We start from the raw sequence: 22,500 nt of genomic DNA, 5'->3' as shown, positions 1-22,500 counted from the left end.
CGACCCATGTGAGCTCCATGTTGACTGTACCTGCTGCTGTCTCCCGCTGGCGACTCAGCTCCCAGCATGCACCTCTCCAGCTGGCTTGCCACAATCTGCCGCTCCTCCTCCAGCTCGCGAGTCAGCCGCTCAAACTGGAGCTCCTGCAGGAGAGACATTCACGCCGGTGATTAGTACCCGACATTCACCATGACACGGTGATTCAAGCCTCCGTTTTAAGCCCCATTTGATGCCAGTTAGAATGAAACATAAAACCCATGTTCTGTTTATCCTGAATGAAGCTCGCTAAGAGACTGCTAAAGGGGGGTTCAGATTTAAAGCCTGTGGGACCTTTTAATGGCCTTCAGTTCAGATAATGTAATTACATACGTTTTAAGAATTTAAGCACAACGCATCGAGCAGAACATGATCAAATATAAATGTCAAGCATGGTTCAGGTTTACAGTTAGGTGGTGTTAGTGAGGTAAGACTGTTGAATAATATATCACACTACAAAAGGAAAAGAAAAAGGATGTAACAATAGTAGGCTATTGTTATGTAGTGTTTGTTTCAACACGGACTTGTTAGAGTGTGACACCTAGGAACGGTAGCTGTTCAGAGTTGCAAATACTATGTTGTGAGCCAGTGATGGATTGAAATAAACAGTGTAATCAAACTGGAATATGCTTTAATTGTCCATTCTGTGTCGGGTAGAGACAGGGCAGAATGAAACACTCACCAATACAGATCCCTCTTATTAATAAAGTAGATTAAGTTACGTTAGACATTTAAAACATGGTGGCCTGTTGAGCTTCTTACCTACGTCACCCTGCTGTGTATATTCTGCTAAATCTCATGCACTGTGCATGTGTTTCTCAAGATGTTGCCAGGACATTACCACAGTTTGATGCATTTCAATGTACAGCATGTTGTATGCACAAGGTCATGTTTTCTTAATACTGAATACAATTTGCCCTCCAGCAAATTGACTCCCTTAGCATCAATTCATTATTCATGTTTTGTCATTCTGCACAATGCAATGCAGTTTAAGCTCAGTCCATTATGCTACACACAAATAAAACATGATCAAATAGAACACAATGGTACATTGTCTGGGCAAGTTGTGTTTATTTAGAGGAAGATGAGGAGAAAACAACGCAATAACTTCAAACCCTCTGACATCTTTGGTGCATATAGGGTTGGCAGTAAATATGCAACTTTTAAAGTCATTTTGAAACATCTGTATGACCTTTAGTGGCTGTTAAAATCAAATGCACTTTGATTTTTTCCAACCTTACAAACGCGATTTCTCCATGGGAATTTAAGGATGACTATTTGTACTGAAGGTTAATGTGAATCTTTAATACATGGTACAAACATCCTCTTGTTTCTTACCTAAAAACCCAATGTCCTGATGATTTAAGATATCATTTGAACTGTTTGTACATTCTCCAAAAGCAATAAGGCACAGAAACCATGTCTATCCATGTGAACATATGCATGAAATGTGGCCATCAGAGTGTCTTTTGCCAACCCACACACCACCACACTAAACTATGCCCTACTTATTTAAAGCCTAAGGAGCTGGTAAGGATCCAATGCCTTGCTCAAAGGTTGGAGCAGATGTTTGGACTGTGTTGGGATAGCTTGCCGTTTTGGCAGTCCCCTCATTTGTATTCTGTTACATAACACCGAGGCTTCCCAGCTGCTTCATAAATCTTCAAGGAATCACAGCTGGTGTCATCATGGAGTCCGCGGAGGGCTTTCTCTGTGTGCGAACAACGTCTCAATACAAAAACACCCCGCTGGAAACACACGCCTTAGCTAGAACACTCGTTTTGAAGTCACCCAGGAAAAGCTCTCAGGGAAAGGGAAAGGTCTGCAGAGATCGATGTGTTTGCAGTGACACGGTAAACAGGGTTGTGTATCGACAGAAGTTTTAAGGTCACTTTCACTTCTGGAGTCTCCATCATTGGTTCCGCATCAGAGAAAAACTGAGAGCCTTGCATTTAAGAGGAAGTGTTTGATCATTTGATTAAGTAAGAGGAATAATACCATGATGTAAAAAAGTCATCAGACCCCCTTGTGACGGATATGATCAAAGAAGATTTACTTTAATAATCCCAGAACGGGATTTTTTTGTTGCGTTGCAGCAGCAAAATACAATACAAGTCATTGAACATCCCTTCCTGAGTTATAGTGACCACAACATATCTGGCAGAGGGAGTGCAACAAAAGGGGAAAGGAAATATTTGTGTGCAGCATTCACGGAGTCCTGATGGAAACCCTGCGGAAATGTCACACCTAATATATTTCCTTGTGCTCCCACAAAATGAGGACAGGAAGTGGGGGGAATATGAATGCCTGTCTGTGAAACATGTGTCAGTTTTAACACAACACATACAAATGTAGACTTTGGTGAATTTTCTATCTTTTTCAGGATAAATATCAATTTCTGTGTGTTTTCTGGACACTGTGATTAGCATGAAATGCTACAGAGAGTATGGTTTACCAATCTGTGTGTTTTCTGGACACTGTGATTAGCATGAAAGGCTACAGAGAGTATGGTTTACCAATCTGTGTGTTTTCTGGACACTGTGATTAGCATGAAATGCTACAGAGAGTATGGTTTACCAATCTGTGTGTTTTCTGGACACTGTGATTAGCATGAAATGCTACAGAGAGTATGGTTTACCAATCTGTGTGTTTTCTGGACACTGTGATTAGCATGAAATGCTACAGAGAGTATGGTTTACCAATCTGTGTGTTTTCTGGACACTGTGATTAGCATGAAATGCTACAGAGAGTATGGTTTACCAATCTGTGTGTTTTCTGGACACTGTGATTAGCATGAAATGCTACAGAGAGTATGGTTTACCAATCCATTTATTTCTTTACTGGTACGGTAGGGTAAAAGCCTTTAAAATCTTAATCCTTTAGAAAGTACAAAAGACACACACGGCTTCTCATCTGTTTGTTGATAAAAGCTCGTTTGTGTTTGGGTTAGCTCTGGCCTTGTGATGCACAGAGTCTCTTCAGTCAGATGGTGTAGAGTGATTTAGGTAATGCCCTCATCAGGTTGGTTATTTCATACACGTCTGCATGCTATAGAAGCAGAGGACAAACACAACAAGTTAACCAGGCCCATTTAAGTTGCTTTGGAAATAAAAGACGACTGGGAGAACACCGTCTGTCAGACATAGTGTAGTTTTCCACAGCGATATGAACAGGGGGCGGTCTATAAATGATCACTTCAGCTCAGACTGCATGAAACTTTAATGATCCCCTTAAGGTACACACAGCACATTTTGCTGTGTTAATAAGTGTTGATTTTTCTGCTGCAATTATTCAGAGTTAATTGCAAAGATTTTGGTCCGCTTATAGGGCTGATATGCCTCTGAGGAGACTGCTCCAAAAATATAGCAAAATGCTGATTTACTTTTAGTTTGAGTCCAGACTAACACGCTAGTTAAGGAATGTTTTCCATTAAATGTTAAGGGGTTTTCACGTCTTTACAGGATAAAGCAGAGACCTTTTTCAATTTCCTTATGTTTGAAGTTTTTGGCTAGTTTCTAGCTTCAGGTTGCTTTCATGTGGGTCATGAAATAAATGCGTTGAAAAGCATATTTATTGACACATTTTAATTTATATATAACACATTAAGCTGTAGATCTGTAAATAAGACTAATCTACTTTAAAAAATCACTGATTTCTTCATAGAAATGGTTCACATTTATCATGTTAACCAGGGAGGTAACACTGTTATGTAGTTCTGTCGAATTCATTACTACGTTTTTAAGGTGATAATAGGGACGACTTGTAAAAAACAGAACAACAGTGAAACTAATTAGTGATTAAGGGAGTTTGTAACAATCAGCTTATATTTGAAGCCTATTTACCCAAGAAAAAAGGTTCGGGAGCTACAGTGGTTATACAACTGATATTGTTCCCCCCCTAAACTAAACCGAGACCACGTAGGACCCTCCAACTAAGGTGCAAACATAGAATCATTCTGGAGTAATTCTGAATGAAATGTCCAACTTAAAATGCAGTCTTTATGATAGGAGGAATATTCCCAAAAGAAGCAGAAATATATTCCAGAAACAAGAAGAAACATATCCACAAAAAAACCCTCACCAGCCGCTGTCCAAAAAACAGGGGCATTGGCTCTGGGGCTGAGTAGATGCTGATTCCTCAGGTTCCGGGGCTCTCAAGGTTCCTCCAGCTAGCCCTCTCTCAACACCCCCTCCTTACAGGGTAACTGTACCCACAGTTAGATAAATACCCCTCCAGCTAAAGGCTAGGCTGCCTTTTTGCTGCTTCCTCCTGGACCAAAACCTTTTCACACCAAACATTTCCCTCTCCCTTTGTTCCCCTTGGGCCCCGCCCCCTTCACCACACCTGAGTCCAATGCACACCTGATTAAGGCCTTCAGGGAGGGACACACCTCACCTCAAGTGAAGGAGTTCAACTATCTCGAGGTCTTGTTCTCGAGTGAGGGAACAATGGAGCGTGAGATGGGCCGGAGAATCGGAGCAGCGGGAGCGGTACTGCAGTCGCTTTACCGCACCGCTGTGAGGAAAAGAGAGCTGAGCCAGAAGGCAAAGCTCTCTGTCTACCGGGCCATCTTCGTTCCTACCCTCACCTATGGTCATGAAGGATGGGTCAGGACCGAAAAGAACGAGATTGCGGATACAAGCGGCCGAAATGGGATTTCTCCGCAGGGTGGCTGGCATCTCCCTTAGGGATAAGGTGAGAAGTTCAGTCATCCGGGAGGGACTCGGAGTAGAACCGCTGCTCCTTCGCGTTGAAAGGAGCCAGTTGAGGTGGTTCGGGCACCTAGTGAGGATGCCACCTGGGCGCCTCCCTAGGGAGGTGTTCCAGGCACGTCCACATGGGAAGAGACCGAGGGGTAGACCTAGGACCAGGTGGAGGGGTTATATCTGTTCGCTGGCCTGGGAGCACATTGGAATCCCCCAGTCAGAGCTGGTTGATGTGGCCAGGGAACGGAAAGTTTGGGCCTCTCTGCTGGAGCTGTTACCTCCGTTACCCAGATGGAGGGACGGACGGACGGACGGACGGATGGATGGGAGTGACAGGGAAAAACTGAAGGAGAGAGAGCCAATGCTGCCCAGAATGGACACAAATCTAGATCTATATTGACCTACCTGTCCTAAATTAACGCTTAAGGTTTATATTTAAAAAAAAGAAAACAGACCAAATAAATAGACCATCTTACTAAACTTGGAAATAAGTTTCATCAAATGGAAGAAAAGAGGTTTAAGATATATCTACCGGGGTAAAATGACAAAATAAAGGTCACCTTGAGATTAAAGTGGACTGGCCAGATGATGTTTGACACATTCAGTACTTTAAGGGACACAACAGTGTGCTGTTAAATCCCAAACGTGCTGCATGCTGCCACAGCGTCCCTGCTGACTGTGCTTCTCCGCCTCGACATCTCCTTACATCACTTCGGAGCAGTGCAGAGACAGGACGGGGACACACAGCCCTCCTTGTTTCAGCCTCGCCACGTTACTGCACCCCTTCAGGGAAAACAGAGCCACACTGCGCCAGTCACCTGGTGATGTCTAGAAACAGGCCCGAGTCCTGCCCCGGCGATGCTTCGTACCAGCTGGGGGCTACCGGACAATTCTCCACAGCTTACTGTGCACCGTCACATGGTGTTTCCTCTCTTATCTAGTGCCACTATCCTCTGCGTCTCATATCTTCTCGCTGTGTCTAATCACGGTAGTTTATCCACACTGCATCTGTGATACCCGGGAAATGTTCGGCCTAGTTCTGCCGCTGCAACACATGCTGCTCTTGCTTTAAATCGCCATCTTAAACAGAGCTATAAGACTTCTCTGAAAAGGAAGCTTAAGGCCTATTTTGCTGCACGGAATGATTGTAGTTTATGATGGCTCTGACACAGAAGCAAACTCTGCAGCCACAACATTGACTGTAAATATTATTCTGTTTTGCCTTTCCTCTTGCTCTCTCCGCCTACACATGGATGGATTAAAACACTTTCCGCCTCTTATACCCTCAAACACCCACCTTCAAAAGCAACAAGTTGTGCTCACTCTGCGTGAGAGTGGAAGTCACTAAGGAGACGGGCAAATTGGGTTCACTAGGAGAGTAAATAGCTCCAGGAAAGTGCAATAAAACATCACAGATTGATCTGAGACCTGGATTTCCGTATATGATTTCCACAAGAGCAGCTTCCTGTTCCAGCCCAGTTACTCTGCTGCAGACCGCTCAGATGACATGCCTTGAGCATCCCTGATCTTGAGTCAACACGGCAGGCTGCACCAACAGGCCACCACAAGCTCTCTCCTTCCCAAAATATGACAGGGAGTCTGCTTTTGAATCCGGGCAGATGTCAAGCAGCAACAGTTTTTCTGTCTCTGGTATCATGAGGGCCAGGGGGGGTGACTAACTCAGTGTACATTTTTAAATGACAGCTAAAGACACATCTTTTTAGGTTGGCCTTTTATTAGAGACACCAATCAAGCTTATCATCATCATCATCATCATCATCATCATCATCATCATTATTATAACTGGATTGACAGAGCGGGTTTAGGGTGACCCTGCAGCCCATACTGTGAGCCGTTAAAGTGTCCACACAGCTCCATCAATTGTAAGGGGAAACAATAAATTCACTTTAACGACATACGTGCCGTTTCTGGCCCTAATCGTCAAAATCAATCCCATCGTACAGAGAGCTGACGTGGCCCGGTTGTTTTTTTATTGAACTTTTCCCCCCCTCTCTGTCCTGGGAGCGCTTTGCTGAGTAGGCATGTTTTTTCACAGCAGCACCATGCGTCACAGTCATACAGCCAGAACCAGCTTTAACACCTGGGAGATGCACAACCACAGTCTGCTGCTGACGGCAACAGGGAGAGACTGATTAACCCCTAAACTGAATTATAGAGAAACCTAAAATGAACTAGCTCTAATATTCATTCTATTGGTGCTTTGAGGCGCTTTGCTCTGATTCTTCTTCACATTTTTCTGATTATGCTCTAAAGAATATTTGAACATTGTGAAGTTCTTTGCTGCTGTCAGTTGGAAGTTGTGCGTTAAATTTGAAGCTTAGAATAAAGACTGAAAACGGGAACAGCTACATGCTTTGTCCAAAGAAAACTAAATCCAAGCCCCTCTTAAGCTCCTTAACTAACACTTTCATTTCCTTTTTGTAAAAAGCCACCACACATGTATGCCTACGTGCCCTTGGAGGTCAACTTCGATGTCATGCAAGCTAGCCAAAACTCAGAGAAACGCGTCAACTTGGCGAGGAGAAACTTTATATTGTGACAGCTCTGTAAACTGTTTTGATCTGATACCGGCGACATGTTTCAGACTTGATTTCACACAAGCTGCAAAAAGCAGCAACGGACATCTCATCTTTCATTTTGGCGCATTTTCGCAGCAAGCTGTTGTCTCAACATCTAATCAATCTCACAGTGTTTGCTCAAGAAGTGACAAAATAATCAGTTTGCCGACTCTGTGTAGGCTTTAGGTTTCCAAGTCTCTGGCATTTCTCTCTGCTCACATCCATCACTCTCCCACTTTTAATGGGCTAAATGAGAGCAAAGTGGGAAAGCATCAGGCCCCGAACACAATGGAAAGCAATTGCTGATGTGCTCCATTTAGCATGTCTAATGTGACATTTCTGTGGAGGAACTGCAGGCGGTGGATTCGCCGCTCGAACAGCGCTGTCGTCTGCATTTTAACACAGAGAAATGTAAAGAAACTTGATTATATTTTCCCCTCGCAGCCTGTTCAACAGTCTGAGAGACTCGACATGATAAAATGTTTACTGTCTGGCAACTTGGGGTTTCAGAATTGCAATCATGCTGTGGGTTGTTAGCTTTTAATCATCCATTTATTTGACTTTGTGTTATCAACCCACGCCACCTGATTAGAGGAATCAGTCCTTTTCTTTCAGGGTTATTACTGAGGGTGCTGCGACTCTGAATGTTCTTATAATAAAAGGTCAGAAGCACTTCATGCATCTCCATCGATGCATTACAATGCATGTGCTGGGAAATGATGCAGAACTCATGGATTCTCATGTGTGAAATGAATGAGTTTCCAGCAAGAAGCAGAGCTTTTGAGGCATTAAATATAATCGAGGGGTGGCAAAGCAGCTTCTTGTGTGTTCGGAGATAATCAAAGCACCATCAAAGAAACCAAAAAGGCTTTTTTCACATCAGCAGAGATTTAAGAGCAGTCTAAGACTTCTTTTTGTCTGATAGCTCAAAAGAGATTGAAAGTCAGTAGACATTACAAGCCTTTTAAATAGCAATCAGGTCTCAAACCGAGGTGGAGAACATGGCCCTGTACAGGCGTGATTCAAAGCAGGAGAACAGACAGACTCCGATGTTGAGGGGATAGGAGGCATCATAAAAATAACAGCGGGAAGAAGAGACAGATGGAGGCTGCGTTCACACCGCAGCTGCAACTGTCTCCCACATTAAAAAACATAGATATGATGCTTTGTCTAAAAAGTCTAAAAAAAAAACAGATCCCTGACTGTCAGTCCATATCTACAGTTCATTCAAGCACAGATCACTCTATTTGGGGAGAATTTCAGATCAGTAAGAAGCAAAACTGCCATGTGTGAAAGGAAACACAAAACCCCACTTTAATTACAACGCTGTCAGTTTGTTGAAAGTGCCTTTTCTCACAGGATGAATATTACCTGCAATGTGCTGTACAGAATATATGTTTGTTCTTGATTGGATGCAAATTTGCCACGTTTATCATCTTTAAAATAAAAATACACTGCAACCAACATCACTCATCCTAAAACTGTTCAATTCAATATGTTTCCCGTTCCAGATTGGGAGACCATGGAAATGAACAGGTGCAAATTCAGGAGGATCATCATAGACCCAATACATTGCAGTCTCATCTGGAGATAATCTTCTGGATTTGCTTAGTAAATTTAAGGGAATCACAGACTTCATTTATCCTGGAAGCAGGGGTGGGGCCAGAGGGGTCAGTGTTCCCCCCTACCACAGTCAGAAGGTCATGGTGTCATGGGTGTACTGCTGGGAAATAAAGCACTGGTCCATGGACTACAGCCTCTTTCTGAAGTGACATGTTATATTTCTTGTTGGACGCAAAACGACTACATAGAGATACCGAAGAGATGCAAAATGTCTACAACGTGATTCAAAACCACATTATCATTTGGAGTAATTAATACCGTTCATCCCTAGTACACAAGTAAGGAAGGTCAGTGCGAACCAGCCTCAAAAGTGAGTAAGTTGTTGGGTAAATGACCAAGATGTGAGAAAATTAAGCACACGCCACAGTGAGGCTGTGCATGCAGCATCTTCTGCCTCCTACCTGCTCTTTGACAGAAGCCAGGAGGTTGTTGGTGGTGGTGGTATTGCTGCTGGCGTTCGGCCCCTCTCTGCCCACCATGGGCCCTTCCCCCTCTGCGTCCCCTTCCTCCATCTCCTCTCCCTCGGTGCTATAGTCCAGGCTGCTGAGGCGCCCTCTCTGACCCTGCAGAAGGACAACAAGCCGGTTAGTATGTGGACGTGAAGGAAGACAACCGAAAAATCACTGTCCTGGCCCAGGGGGACGCTTAGGGTGTCAAAGTGTGACTTTCTGTGTTTAAATCATCCTGCAGGGATTCATTTTGACCTGCAGCTGCAGTTTATTAAACCTCCTTATAACTCTGCAGGCACTCGTAGTTCATTCAGTGACCTTATGCTATCACTAACATGTTTACAATACCTAAAGGAGGATTTAGAGTGGTTGTTGCTTCGCATGCAGGATTCTGTGGGGATTTATAATAATGCTTTTCCTACAGCTGCATTTTGAATCTTCTTTGGCATTATGAGGCTATCCAGTAAGGACTAACCCCACACTGACACACGTTACTGTGTATTTCACCATGAAGCAATAGTTTTATCATGCAAGATTTATCTCAGTGTCATTACATGCATTTTTTTATAGCACATACATCTGTTTACACTCCACGTATGTGTCTATTAGAATAATAAGCAGTATTTCATTTGACATTCTGTTCATTCTATTTTACAAGCACGCTGTACATTTAGTTTTACTTTCAATATTTCATGTCTTAAGTAGATTGTACGCTGTTGGAAGAGCCTGGTTTTTAAGATGATCTTTTCCAAAAATGATGCTGTTGATATTGTGTACACGACAATAAAGCCTATGGATCTTGAACAGGTTATGCATTGCATGTGCAGGTGTGCATGCACGTTGCACACAAAGCATTTAACAGCATGTCACGTTCAAGGTTTTGTTCTCCCCCAATGCCCTACTGGAGCTCGAGCTACCCACCGTCATCATATGCTGCACGCAGCCTGTCTGTCAAACGTGCACATCAATCACTCAACCAAGGACGAGGTCACAGCGACTCCCCGGACAGGAGACTAGGGAGAGAGGCTGCACTCTCCCCCGTCTCTGTGTCCCTGACTGGGTGAGAAAAGCTGCGTGCTGCCTGCGGCTCCGTGCGACTCACCGGCCAGATGTTGCTGTTAGAAGCAGGCCACAGCTGGCTCGATCCGTGCTGTTACGCATCCATCCTCCCGCAGGCGGCTGTGACAGCTACATTCCCCACGCACTGACGGATAAACAAAACAAACACTCCGCGTGCACGTCCTCACGTTCCTCTTTTGTCTTTCTTTCGTTTATCCGGTGTTTGGTTCCTCTGCGCCCATCTATCCCTGGTGTTGGAGCGCCACACAGCAACCCGCCCACCAGCCACAACGCACCCAGCCACTGTTACCGATCAGCGGCGTGACGTCACCATGCGGTTACCGATCGGTTTCCAATACGCGGATCGATGAGGCGCGGATGCAGCGCGTTTGCGTTGCGGCTGCAGGAGCGGTGGTGTGCGGTGAGATGCGGCTCCGTCCAAACAGCGCGGCTGGAGGAGGGATGCAGCCTGCAGCGACACTGTGCGTGCACGTGCGTGAGCGTGTGTGTTTTCCCCTCCCCACACACACCGCTGTAGGTTGACTCCCAAAGCTTAATTCAATAGTGTAAGTTCATGAAGTACCTTAGTAGAAATTATGCAAGGACGGACTTTTTTTATGCAACACGTAAACAAACATTCAAAACGCACAAACCTCATGGCACATTCTTCTATTTGCAAAATAAAAAGTAATACCATTTGGGATTTGAAATGACCCTTTACGTGTTTGTATTACAGAAACACACAAAACAAACTGAATTGGATTTCTTGCACAGCTAGATATTTAACTAATTGGTTAGTTAACCCTAACCTGCTGTAACTCATGTTCATTTAACATGGAGGCAATGCTGGAACAATGTCATTGATTATTGATTAACTAAGTTAGCAGGTATGAAGCATGATATTTAAGTTAAACATCATGCTTCATACCTCCTAGCTTGATGTCACTTAATTTAAGTGACATCAAGCTAGCGGGTATATTTGAAAGAAGTTTGAGGAAGAAAACAGTACACAGGTACATGCACATGCCCATTTATTGAAATTATAATGGAGAGTCTGTGTGCAATCATAAGCGGGGTCTTACTACACTTAGGGGATCTTCTCTTCACTCTCTTCTGGTACATTTGCATTTTAAAAGTAAACTACCACCTGCAGGTACAATAGCAAGAGGACGACAACAGGTGACAATACTTGAGGGAGGATCTGCAGAGTTAAGCCACTAAGGTTTCCCACTATCCGTTTGTAAACTGATATGCAACCTACTCACACTGGGCGAAGAGGAAGCAACTTCAAAAACACTATTATGTATACCGCAGTATAATTAACATTCCATACAAATCAAACCTTCCTGCACAGCAAACCATATACTGCAAAACAAAACGCAGTGCATTGATTTTGGACACTTGACACTTTAATACCACATACAGACACATTATGCATCATTGCTTGAATAGATATAGCGTTGAAATTAAAGTGACAACCCTAACCGGACAGCTGCGTCGATCACTTCCTGGAAGAGTTTTGAAGCTAATGGTTTTGAAATGAGTTTGTTACTGCTGCATCATTTCTGAGACGCAGGTGAGGATCGTGCTGGATTTACTGGGACGAACTTTAATCTTGCAGTTACACCCCGATGAATCAGTCTTTCCCTTTTCTTTTATAAGAGAATTTTCTCCGCTCTACAATTTGGAGTATGATGGATTAGGATTTTACTGACAGCGCGAGTTCAGCTGCGGCTAAAAATTGAATGACTCAAGGCTGAACGGTCCATCAAATGTAACAGGCATTTTTTGACTTTGTGAGATATCCTGACAGTCAGAATAATTCTAAAATACCCCACAAACAAGCAGAGATGCAGTCATTCCTACTGTCTGCTAGGGTTAAAGAGCAGTTAGGCCAACCACGAGGGCACTCTGAGGAGGAATGAGGGAAAAACAAAGATCTGGCTTCGACACCAGAAATAGTAAAAACAGAACGATGTGCTTCAGAAGCCGCACTGCTGATGACTGGCAGCTTTCAACAAAGTAAGTACCACAAAATGTGCAATTGAATCCATATTTCGAGAACGTGTTAAATAAATAAACATTTGCCTGAAAATGAGCTAGAAAGTGTTAGCTACAAATAAAACAAACCTAAAACTACATTTACATCATGTAACATGTACTGATTAAAAATGGCACATTCTTAATCCCTAATATCTTTTTTAGAGTATCTAAACGACTCGACCAGCAGCTGATCCAAATTTGAAATCTGCAAAGGTTTCAAATGCAAAAATGTTGCCGCAGTAAACATGTCTCTCATCGAGCCAAATAACCTCATCAGATGGACAAACATGAGACGGTGGGTTTGGTGTGATCCGGCTGTGCACTAACTCTAAGTTGATGTCTAGTCACAGAAAAAAAGCACTGCAAGAGCAGGGAAAAACTGCTTGGTTGGCACGTTCAGAACTCACTTTAAAACTGCCGTAATCTTCACAGGGAATTACTCCGGACTGAACTGCTGAAGGTGGCCGTTCTCGCTAAATTTCAAAGAAGTCCTTATCTGTTGTTGCACGGGTGTGGGGTTTATTAGGCTGAACGAGAAGGCAATAACATAACACTGAAGGGCTTTATGACGTAGAGGAGGACCCAATTTAGTTCCTTCATTAGCAAACTGTTGACGCACTTGGCATTGTTATTACTGATTAACTTTCTGGTAGACAAGACGGGGAAATTCATCTGGCATTAACAGAATGGATTCGAACTCTTCGAGTGACTTGTAAACATCACCGGAGGTCATTTAGTCTTTTAATATTAGGCATTTCTATTCTCTTATTGTAATTATTGGACTAAAAGCAGCATAAAAATGCCGCTTGCACAGTAAAATAAGGCATTTTTCAGACATTTTAGGGAGTCAAAATCAACACATTACTTTGGGGAATGTTAAGAAGGGCAACCTTTTGCAGAGCGGAACGTAAGAAGTTATTTTTGGCTCTTGTCTACCAAACAAACAGGGCGGCTATCGGCCATCAGTATGCACTTCAGCAGGTGTGCTCGGCTGGTGGCGGGGCTGTCTCAACGGATGATCGTTTCCACCCCTGCAGCCGGAAACACACAACCCTCTGACTTCACCTCGCAGAGCACGAGCCCTTCATCTAAACAAATAATATTTCACGTCACTGGAACCACATTTCATTAGCACAACACTTTCAATTCACCAACTCGATCTTCATACAACCAGGGAGGGAAACTAACACCAGCCAAAGACAGGTGGACTTAATCCGGCTGGGGAGATCAACTCCACTTTAGACTCAAGCTGGCGTGTGAAAGAGCTGGGATCTTTCACTCAGCCAGCTTCTGTGAATGAGTTAGGTTCCTGCCCTGTGCCAAACCCGTCTTTCAAATCGAGCAACGACAACACAGAAATAAAAAAAGAAATACAGCGAGCACCGACACATCTACTCAACCAAATCAGTGGGACTTGGTTTTTTTTTACAAATTAACGCAAATAAATAGAGGACCGTACCTTTTGCATAACCATGAGTACAAAACCTAACAGTCAGTGGATGTACATAAATGAATGAATCGGAGAGGGGCGGGGTGATGTGTTCGTGGATCTGTGGAAACCAAGAACTAGTGTTAGGGGGAGCCCCTCCGCCTTCAGAGCACAATCTGCACTACTCCAGATCATCCACGTCCTCCGTCATGGTGGTGCTGGTCTGTTCTGAAGTCACGCCTGGAGGGAAATGTTATATAACATCAATATATTTTTCACCACAGCTAAAACACTCAGATCAACATAGCTGTAGACCAGAGAAAATCATTACATACTTGAGGCGTCGTCATCATTAGGAGTCTTCTTCTCAATGTAACCATGACTCAGCAGTTTGGACATGCTGACAGGGGGAGTCTTCTTCTCATAAGACCTGCAGACAACGGTTAAAAGAGTGACTTCCTTGATGATGAGTCAATTTAATTTAAACGTATCATGGTGCAGTCTAAAATACATGCACTGAGATTTTTGTTTTTAAATACTCACGTTCTCTTGTATTTGCCGGTCATGGACAGACCACCCATCTCATCAGCAACTCCATCAGGAGACAGCTGTGGATTCAATAGATTCCCAGATTTATGCGTATTCTTTTCCCACTTAAAACATGAACCCAGCAGCCACTTTTGGAAGAAGCAAAGGATGAAGCGATGGGAATATCATGTTAGATGCATTTTCTCATGCAATGGAAAAGGATTAAAGAAAGTGGTATGAACAAAAACAAACCCAACAGCAGCAGCCAACCAAATCATGTTTGTTCTCTCATTTTTCTGTGAAAAGTATCCTGGAAATAAATCTGACGGGTACCCCATGTAATACTACTACATTTCAAGGAAACCTCATTCAATATGAACAGTTTTTACGACTTCGAAGAAATATGGAGGTTTGTAGTTTTCAGTTAGTCAGATATAAGAAGCTAAATAAGAACATCAGTACCAGTCATTTCAATGCTTCACTTTCTACTTACCTGAAGCCTTTATAAATATCTCCACAAAGCTACCGCACCGGCAGAAAATGAAACCCAAATGAATGTAAACTAAGCAGCGATTGTGACGATGGAGCAAAATAAGGTGGAATAAGGGAAAGGTGGTGGTAAAAATGTCAAATTAAAATAATAAAAAAGGATGGAAGACATCAACACGGTATAAATGTTGGGGATGACTAGTTTTATTTATTCACCTGCTCTTTATCAGGGGAAAATCTATTTTCATTTTCCCAAGCGGAACCGTTATCAGTGCCAAATGGTGCAGCCAGAGGCTGCATGCCTGCCTTCATCTGGCTGTCGGGAGACGTTGCTTTGCTCCCGCTGTAAGCACAAAACCACGGTGATATATGATGTGAATTCACTGCTGGCCACTCTTCACATTCTGGGATATGTTGGCTGTGGCCCGTACGCTTGGCTTGTGCTTTATGTGGCTTTTAGGAGATCAAGGAGCATTTAGGATTGTTTGTTACCTTAAAATCCAGTTTGATGATAACATACTTAGAGTGGTTAATAAATTGTCTAATTTTCTAAACCCAGAGGAAGAAGTTTCCTTTAATTGGTGTCATATTTTGTAATAATTATTAACAAACATTGTTAATTGTTATTGGTATGACACAAATACATTATTTCCACATGCACAGATGCATCTCCACTTTGTTATAGTTTGCTTATTTGTGTCTAGACAGTGTGCTTACTTCTTTGAACCATCGCTCCCGAAAAAGTTGGGTGGATTGTAGGCCTTCTTGGGTAAATCATCATCATCAACCTCATGACTCAGCAGCCCTGCAGAGGGAGAAACAAGGTTTAAATTAAAGGCTGCCGGCAATTATGAAATACGATGTGGTATCACAGTTTGATATTTCAATTGCAGTTAAATATCATCTGAGGGGCTTAATAACTTTGCTTAGAATAACTTTTTGGTTTTAGTTGTTTTTTATGCAAACATGGCAGTAAATGTAAGCCTCTCAAATATAAAGTTGTTCTTTTATCTCCGTTTAACATCGCATCAAAGGGAATATTTGATGGTTTTGGACTGAGAAAACCAGACGAATAAGTCATCCTCTTTAACAAACACATTTTAATTTCAAAGAAACATTTACCTTTGTGTCCACCCGCCTTTGCGAGTTTGGTATAGTCCGAGTCTGACGCAAAGATCCCGACTCTCCTCCCGCTGATCCTCTCCACTGGAGAGGTTTCATCGGCAGTCTGGGACAGACCTGGGATCTGGGAGGTCGGTCCAGTGGCACTGCTGGCCACAACCGTTGTCTTAATTCCTGCAATGATATGAGAATCACATCTGCTTTCTATGTGGCTCCTATTACTAACCAATGAATGCAAAGTCATTTTAACTTTCAGGGATAATGGATTTCAGATTGACACGTGTTGAAAAATATGTAAGAATATTTGAATGTATTATTGGTGATTGTGGCAGAAAACGCTTTGGATTTTGTTAAGAAATAAAGTTGTATTAAAGTCTTACCTCCAGGCTTGGTCCTCCGGTGGTTTGGTACAGCAGCACTCATTTTAGCTGTAGTTTATATTTGATGATCTGATGACCAAACACATGACAGATGTAAGGCCACACCCCACGAATGAGCAAACATATAAAGTACAAATGGAATCCTAAAATAAAAGCTTTTCCAAATCTGAACCCATACTGAACTCAAAGCACCACTTTAGCACATTAAATATACCCTTTCCAAAGATGTCTTACATTTCTTTCCCCACCCATCTTCCTCCACAATGGACAGAGAGGGGCAGTGGCCTAAAGCCATTAAAAGGAGCTGAGATTTCTTTGAATGGTCTATTACATAAGATATAGTACGAGTGTCGAATAAACCGAAAGTCTAAACATTAATACAAAATAGCACATCTTGTTGAATAGGGGTTGTAGCGTTAGCTGCTAGCAAAGCCGTCTAAATGCACCGATTTATCTAATGGACTTTGGCCTTCTGTTTCCCCATATGCACCTGAGCGGCCCATCCGCGCCTTTTCATCGCGATACCATCAGTTCGGATGTTGTTAATAATATTTGGATCTTTTTCGTGAAGGTAAAACTATTACAGGCGCCATCGATGATACAAGTCATACAATAATAGCACATTTAAAAGATATTAAGATTTCATGAAAAACTATACAACGTTACATGACAACTAGCATAAAACACGTTTGTAAACGCTGCACAGAATCTGTTGTCCATATATAAAAGCACACAATATATAGATCATTTCTAAAAACATCTTTTTCTGCAGCATAGTTTTACTTAGCAATGTAGCTAACAAAGCCATGCTAATTTAGTTAGCCGCCTAGCTAGTTGCCGCAGTGCCTTTCCAGCACCAACCTCACTTTGAACTGCAACGACGCCAGCTTTTAGGTATGCACATACAGATACTACTTGCAGATAATCAGACACATATCTTACATTATATGTTAGTTTTCTTCCGTTGTTATTATTGAGCGGCTTCTTGCAATTATATGCCGTTAGCTCCCTTGCAAAGACCTCACACACTTCCGGTGGCACCTGCTGCTGACTTCCTGTACGCTAAACAAAGATCGTGTATATGCAACAAAATCTGACGTCATTTTGTGGAAAGTGGAGTAGGGCAAAGGGTGGAGAGCCGATCCCAAAAAGGGGCCGAGGGTGAGCTCTTTCTCCTATTCCTGCTGTTATTGCATGAAGAGACGATCTTTGGGCGTTTGGAAGGAAACACACGGGGGTAAAACAAAACATAGTCATTAAAATCCTTTATTTATTACTTATTAGCATTTAACACTTCAGACATTATGGTGGATTAGTAACTGAAACAACCCATTTCCATTCATGAATGGATTACCAACATTTATAAATGAATACTTGTCCAAACCTGACAATACAAAACTGATCTGAGCTAAAAACATAATGGATTAGATGCACTTTTCTATTAGGTTATGAAGAATATTGTTTCCATGAGAAGCCACATGCTGACGAACAAAAAGAATGAATTACATTTGTTTTTACAATTCACAGTTGTAAACGGTATGTATTTATTTGAATAAACAGTATTAGAAACAGTATTAGTAGTATTACATTAACTAGATATATATTATATAATTGCCATCAGATGTGCAATGGAACAACTGCACTATTAAATGCTGTAATATATCTATGAAAAATAGTTGTATTGATGTTTTATCCCAAAATAACATTTACACAATTTTTGACATTGCTTTACAATTAAATAGCAACGTGTGCATCAAAAGAGAAAATCACGAATCATCAGCACATGCAGAAAACACCTTAGCAGTACTGTAAGTTAATGTGTGACAAAACAATTAATGATAGGCAAGGAGAAGACTGGCAGTGCCAAATTAGACAAACTATTTTCCAGCTTGGACATCACTCAGATGTCTTTGACGCAGTCGGGGCAGAGGATGTCGTCCTTGCTTGTCAGGAAGCCTCGACCCACCAGAGACACGCAGCATCTTTTGCAGTTGAAGCAGTCGTTGTGCCACTGACGCTGCTCGAATGAGATGTACTTGCTGCCTCCGAGGCCTGAGATAAAAGCAGAGGAGCCATGAGTGACCAACAAAATGAGCTTGAACTTCACAGTCTCATGATCTCTGCTAATGTCATTATCCTGTAATTGATGGTGATTGGAAACACAGTGGGAAAAATATCTTCTGGGAAAGGTTACATCTCTGTTAAAGGTGTGCTATGGTTACTTCACAATGCTGCATGTAATGAGATAACCTTGTTTTATTTTTCTATCACCACATCACATGTTTGTATTCACCTTTAAAGGTTGAAGAATTTGTTTTTAGTACATACAATCTAAGTATTACTGAATAAAATCTTGGAGGAATACATGTGAGGTTCCGTTAGCCATAACTGTTCTGATATACAATATGTCTTTTGCTAGTTCCTTATCCCCAGCAGTGGCTCAGTCAGTAGGGGCTTGGACTGGGAATTGTAGGGTCGCCGGTTGAAGTCCCCGAACAGACTTGAAATATGGAAAGCTGCACAATAGCTGCCCACTGCTCCTAGTGCTAGGATGGGTTAAATGCAGAGGACACATTTCACTGTGTGTGCTCTGCTGTGTGCATGCATGTGACAAATAAAGAGGGTTTCATCCTCCGACTCTATCTATCAAATAAAGAGGGTTTCATCCTCCCTATCTATCTAAGAAATTGCTAAATCACTGGAGCCCCCCTTCAAAGGGATTCATTTTGATGATTGTAGACTTTTTGCAGATTTTATAAAACCCTGTATCAATTCCTGAAGAGCAGCAACCAAATCAGCTTACCGAAATTGGACAGCAGTTAAGGGAGGAGGATAACACTATCCTGAAAATCTGACTAAATTGCCATTGAATTGCTGAATGAATCAAAGAAGTGGCTAAATGCCTGCCTGACTAAATCTGGATGATAATGGTCCAAATGTCTAGATAAAAAAGCAAGATACATTCAGGAACACCCGAGAATGTCTTATTCCGTTTTTAATACCGCTGATCGAGGTGGTGCAGGAGGCACATTTCTTGGCAAACAGGTTGCAGAAGCAGTCGAGGCAGTAGGCGAAATCGTCCCGGGAGGTGAACCTCTGTCCGGCCAGCTGCTGCTTGCATCCGATGCAGACGAAGCATTCCTTATGCCAGGGCTGGTCACGGTAGTTCACCCCTCCAGTGGTGATTGGCTGAAAGAAATGAGTATAGGACATGAAAAAGTGATTTGCATTAAGATCAGAAAAACATTTGACTTCTCAGAGCTCCAATGCATGAGTATATAGCTACACTGCTGTGTCATGTATTCAGATGGTTGCTAATGCCAGATGACTAGCTTCCAGCTTTTAGCACAAAATGTGGTTCCTGGCCTGCCATCTGTTTCCTGCACATAACTGCTACCATACATAAGAGTCTCATTTGCATTCAGTGATAGCAAGCGTGGCTTCATTGCAGAGGAATGTGTCAGTCAGATGTTATTGTGCAGCCATGAAGCACATTGAGTTTTGGGGTAGGCATCATAGTGCTATCGTTGAGCTTGCATTTACTTTACAGCTACCCAGGGGACTTGTAAGGTAAAATCAAGGTTAACTTTGCTCTTAAATTCTTCTCAAGCCCAATATTGATCTTGTTATAAGATGGTAAACTTTCCTATTGGAGACTTCGCCCGAACCTCAGCAGCATTAGGCAGTAATGAAAGCAGCCAGCAGAGCCTCCTGTGAAACAGTGATGTGGCTCACAGTGTGTATTTGTACCTTTTTGCAATGCACGCACTGCATGGCAAACTGTTTCTCGTAGCACGGCAGGCAGTAGTTGTTGGTGTCCTTCTGAATGAAGCTCCGGGTGCCGATGGGCTGCTGGCAACGGTTGCAGGAGAAGCAATTCTCGTGCCAACTGTTGCCCTTATGCTCCATCTTTTTGGAGCCTGTGGAGCATTGAGGGGTGGGGTGACAGAGAGGGATGAAGAAGAAAGAGAGATTAACAATTTCATATAGGTCACACTATCCTACTGGCATTTTGGTCCGCCTCAACCAATTACAGTTAATTGCAATGTGCTGATGTCATGTGAGCTCCTAAACTGTTGACCTAATAAAGAAAATACTTGTAGAGTAACATGGCATTATGACATTAGTTTACAACAGTGGACACACATGTTGGAAGTGGTCGGATTTATGGTGGATTTTTACAACATGTTCTAAACTGTTTGTATGTATAATGAAAAAGAGCATAGAAGCTTCTCTCACCTGGCATGATGGTCTTTAGGCACGCATGGCACTTGGAGGAGTACTCGTTGCTGTAGCACTCGATGCACATCGGTTTGTCGTCCTTGGTGGCAAAGGGCCGATCCACCAGAGACCGACTGCACTTGATGCAGAGGAAACACTCGCTGTGCCAGTGTTGGTCCTTGTACGACAGATCCTGCACAGCCAATAATAGGACAGTCGGGACAAATCAGAAGAAGACTTTTAGGTTTATGCATTTGAATGGAAACAACTCTATGACATGTGATGTAAGTCGTGATGTATTTTCGGATAAACTGCATGTACAAATGGGAAGATATTGATGAGGAATGCATGCATTTGTATGTTCTGGTCCATGTTAACAACTGGAAATGTAAATCATTAGAAAATACAGCTAAATCTTCCCTATCATAAGACAAGAAACAAGAGCAAAACACAGTTATACCAGTTAATACAAGTCTTTGTGACTCCAAATCTCTGTCTTGTCTGTAAAGGAAAAAGGAGGATTTGGGTGGGGAAGGTCAAAGAGTGACTGAATATACTGTATGTTGAATAATAGTGAATACCTTGCTGGTGCAGCCAATGAGCTTCTGGCACACTTCACAGCAGCTAGAGAAAAGATCCTCGTAGCACTCCACGCAATACGGGTTATCCTCCTTCAGGATGTACTTCTGCCCGTACAGCGTCTTCTTACACTCCGTGCAGTCGTAGCGCTCGGCCATGTTGACTGAAATCTCCTCTGTGAGTCTCTTGTCCTGCAAAATAAAGGCGTTCAAAAACACAGTCGTAAAGATGATATAATTGCAGCCCTCTAATTCGATTGGAACCTGTAATTGGGTCTCTTTTCAACAAACTCACCATACTCACATGGTCATCATCATGCCTTCATGACCACGTGTCAGGAAAATCCTAGAATACTTAATTGAGCACTACATACAACAAATTAGCCCAAGGAATGCACACACTGTAGAGTCAATATTTTGCTCTTGATAAATGGACATAATGTGACCTTTAAATCAGTTTGAAGAGCTCAAAAGAAGTCTTAATCAAGTCTAACGATGTCTTCATTAGCTTGGCCCTTCAAATTCCAACCAAAGAAAATGTGCTGAGATTAATTCCAAAAGCTTAGATGGAGGAGGGGAACAGCAATAAAGAGGAAAGTAAAGCAGTAAAACGAGAAGGAAGATGAACTATTGGAGACATTTTAAACTATTACTCTGCTGAATTGCTCGGGGAATAGTATCAGAACAGGGTTTAAATATTTACGCTGTTCCACATCTAATAAAGAGATGGCACATTAAATCTTATGCAACTTATGTAACTCAATTTCTGGAGGAATTTGCACTGGAAGGTCTTCAAAGAGGAAAATCATGCTCTTCTGGGTCAGTTCAGTTCACATCAATAGAGAGAAAACATTTCTGGGGCTGATATTATTATCGCTCCTTGGCCGCTGATGAAGCCGCTATGACAATGAACAGAACGTGATTCAAGGCGTGATAGAAGTGTTCAGGCACAAACAGGAAGGACTTTCCCCCACAATTAGTTAACACAATCATTTGGACTGTAATGAAATAAGGTGTGCCCGCAGAAACACAAAGGCAGCTATCGACGGAACCTTGGATCAGATGCAGGGCGAGCTGTTTTAACATACTTATCATTACATCGTTTTTACAAAGGGGCCAGGACTTTCATTCATGTGCAATATACTGTTTAACATGTATTAGAACTAAGGCTTCTAGTCACTTCTCAAATGCTGCTACTTATTTTAATCATTAACGATGTGCTTGCTACTTCTTTTTTCAATATGCTAGCCAACACATT

At 42.4% G+C, this 22,500-nt stretch overlaps 3 protein-coding genes across 8 annotated transcripts in view; all 3 read right to left on the bottom strand.

Annotated features, from left to right (window-relative positions):
- Positions 1–10,867, bottom strand: part of LOC134861062 (plakophilin-4-like) — a 46,197-nt gene extending 35,330 nt beyond the window's left edge. For 2 of the 3 annotated variants that reach the window (XM_063878058.1, XM_063878059.1), the window contains exons 1-3: positions 10,315–10,867; positions 9,346–9,507; positions 31–143 (exon numbers count right to left, since the gene is read on the bottom strand). In XM_063878058.1, the coding sequence (XP_063734128.1) occupies positions 31–143; positions 9,346–9,507; positions 10,315–10,323 (284 nt within the window). In that variant the 5' untranslated portion in view covers positions 10,324–10,867. The remainder of the gene's footprint in view (positions 1–30; positions 144–9,345; positions 9,508–10,314) is intronic. The other variant, XM_063878060.1, reaches the window with a different exon arrangement.
- Positions 10,868–11,466: 599 nt separating this feature from the next.
- On the bottom strand, positions 11,467–17,620 carry c24h7orf57 (chromosome 24 C7orf57 homolog). The gene is made up of 8 exons (XM_063877946.1): positions 17,386–17,620; positions 16,444–16,512; positions 16,064–16,237; positions 15,659–15,746; positions 15,158–15,284; positions 14,468–14,532; positions 14,260–14,354; positions 11,467–14,164 (listed from the first exon to the last, which is right to left on the bottom strand). The coding sequence occupies exons 2-8, from the start codon at positions 16,484–16,486 to the stop codon at positions 14,106–14,108; spliced, it is 651 nt and encodes a 216-aa protein (XP_063734016.1). The 5' UTR covers positions 16,487–16,512; positions 17,386–17,620; the 3' UTR covers positions 11,467–14,105.
- Positions 17,621–17,691: 71 nt separating this feature from the next.
- Positions 17,692–22,500, bottom strand: part of LOC134860713 (four and a half LIM domains protein 2-like) — a 12,843-nt gene continuing 8,034 nt past the window's right edge. For 3 of the 4 annotated variants that reach the window (XM_063877503.1, XM_063877500.1, XM_063877502.1), the window contains exons 2-6: positions 21,246–21,434; positions 20,683–20,857; positions 20,194–20,363; positions 19,446–19,632; positions 17,692–18,495 (exon numbers count right to left, since the gene is read on the bottom strand). In XM_063877503.1, the coding sequence (XP_063733573.1) occupies positions 18,344–18,495; positions 19,446–19,632; positions 20,194–20,363; positions 20,683–20,857; positions 21,246–21,401 (840 nt within the window). In that variant the 5' untranslated portion in view covers positions 21,402–21,434 and the 3' untranslated portion in view covers positions 17,692–18,343. Of the gene's footprint in view, positions 18,496–19,445; positions 19,633–20,193; positions 20,364–20,682; positions 20,858–21,245; positions 21,435–21,537 lie in introns of all 4 variants that reach the window. The other variant, XM_063877501.1, reaches the window with a different exon arrangement.

The sequence above is a fragment of the Eleginops maclovinus genome, chromosome 24 (assembly GCF_036324505.1).
Source record: "Eleginops maclovinus isolate JMC-PN-2008 ecotype Puerto Natales chromosome 24, JC_Emac_rtc_rv5, whole genome shotgun sequence".
Taxonomy (NCBI): Eukaryota; Metazoa; Chordata; class Actinopteri; order Perciformes; family Eleginopidae; genus Eleginops; species Eleginops maclovinus.
Note: the sequence above shows the minus strand (reverse complement) of the source record. Positions and strands in the feature narration are given on the sequence as shown.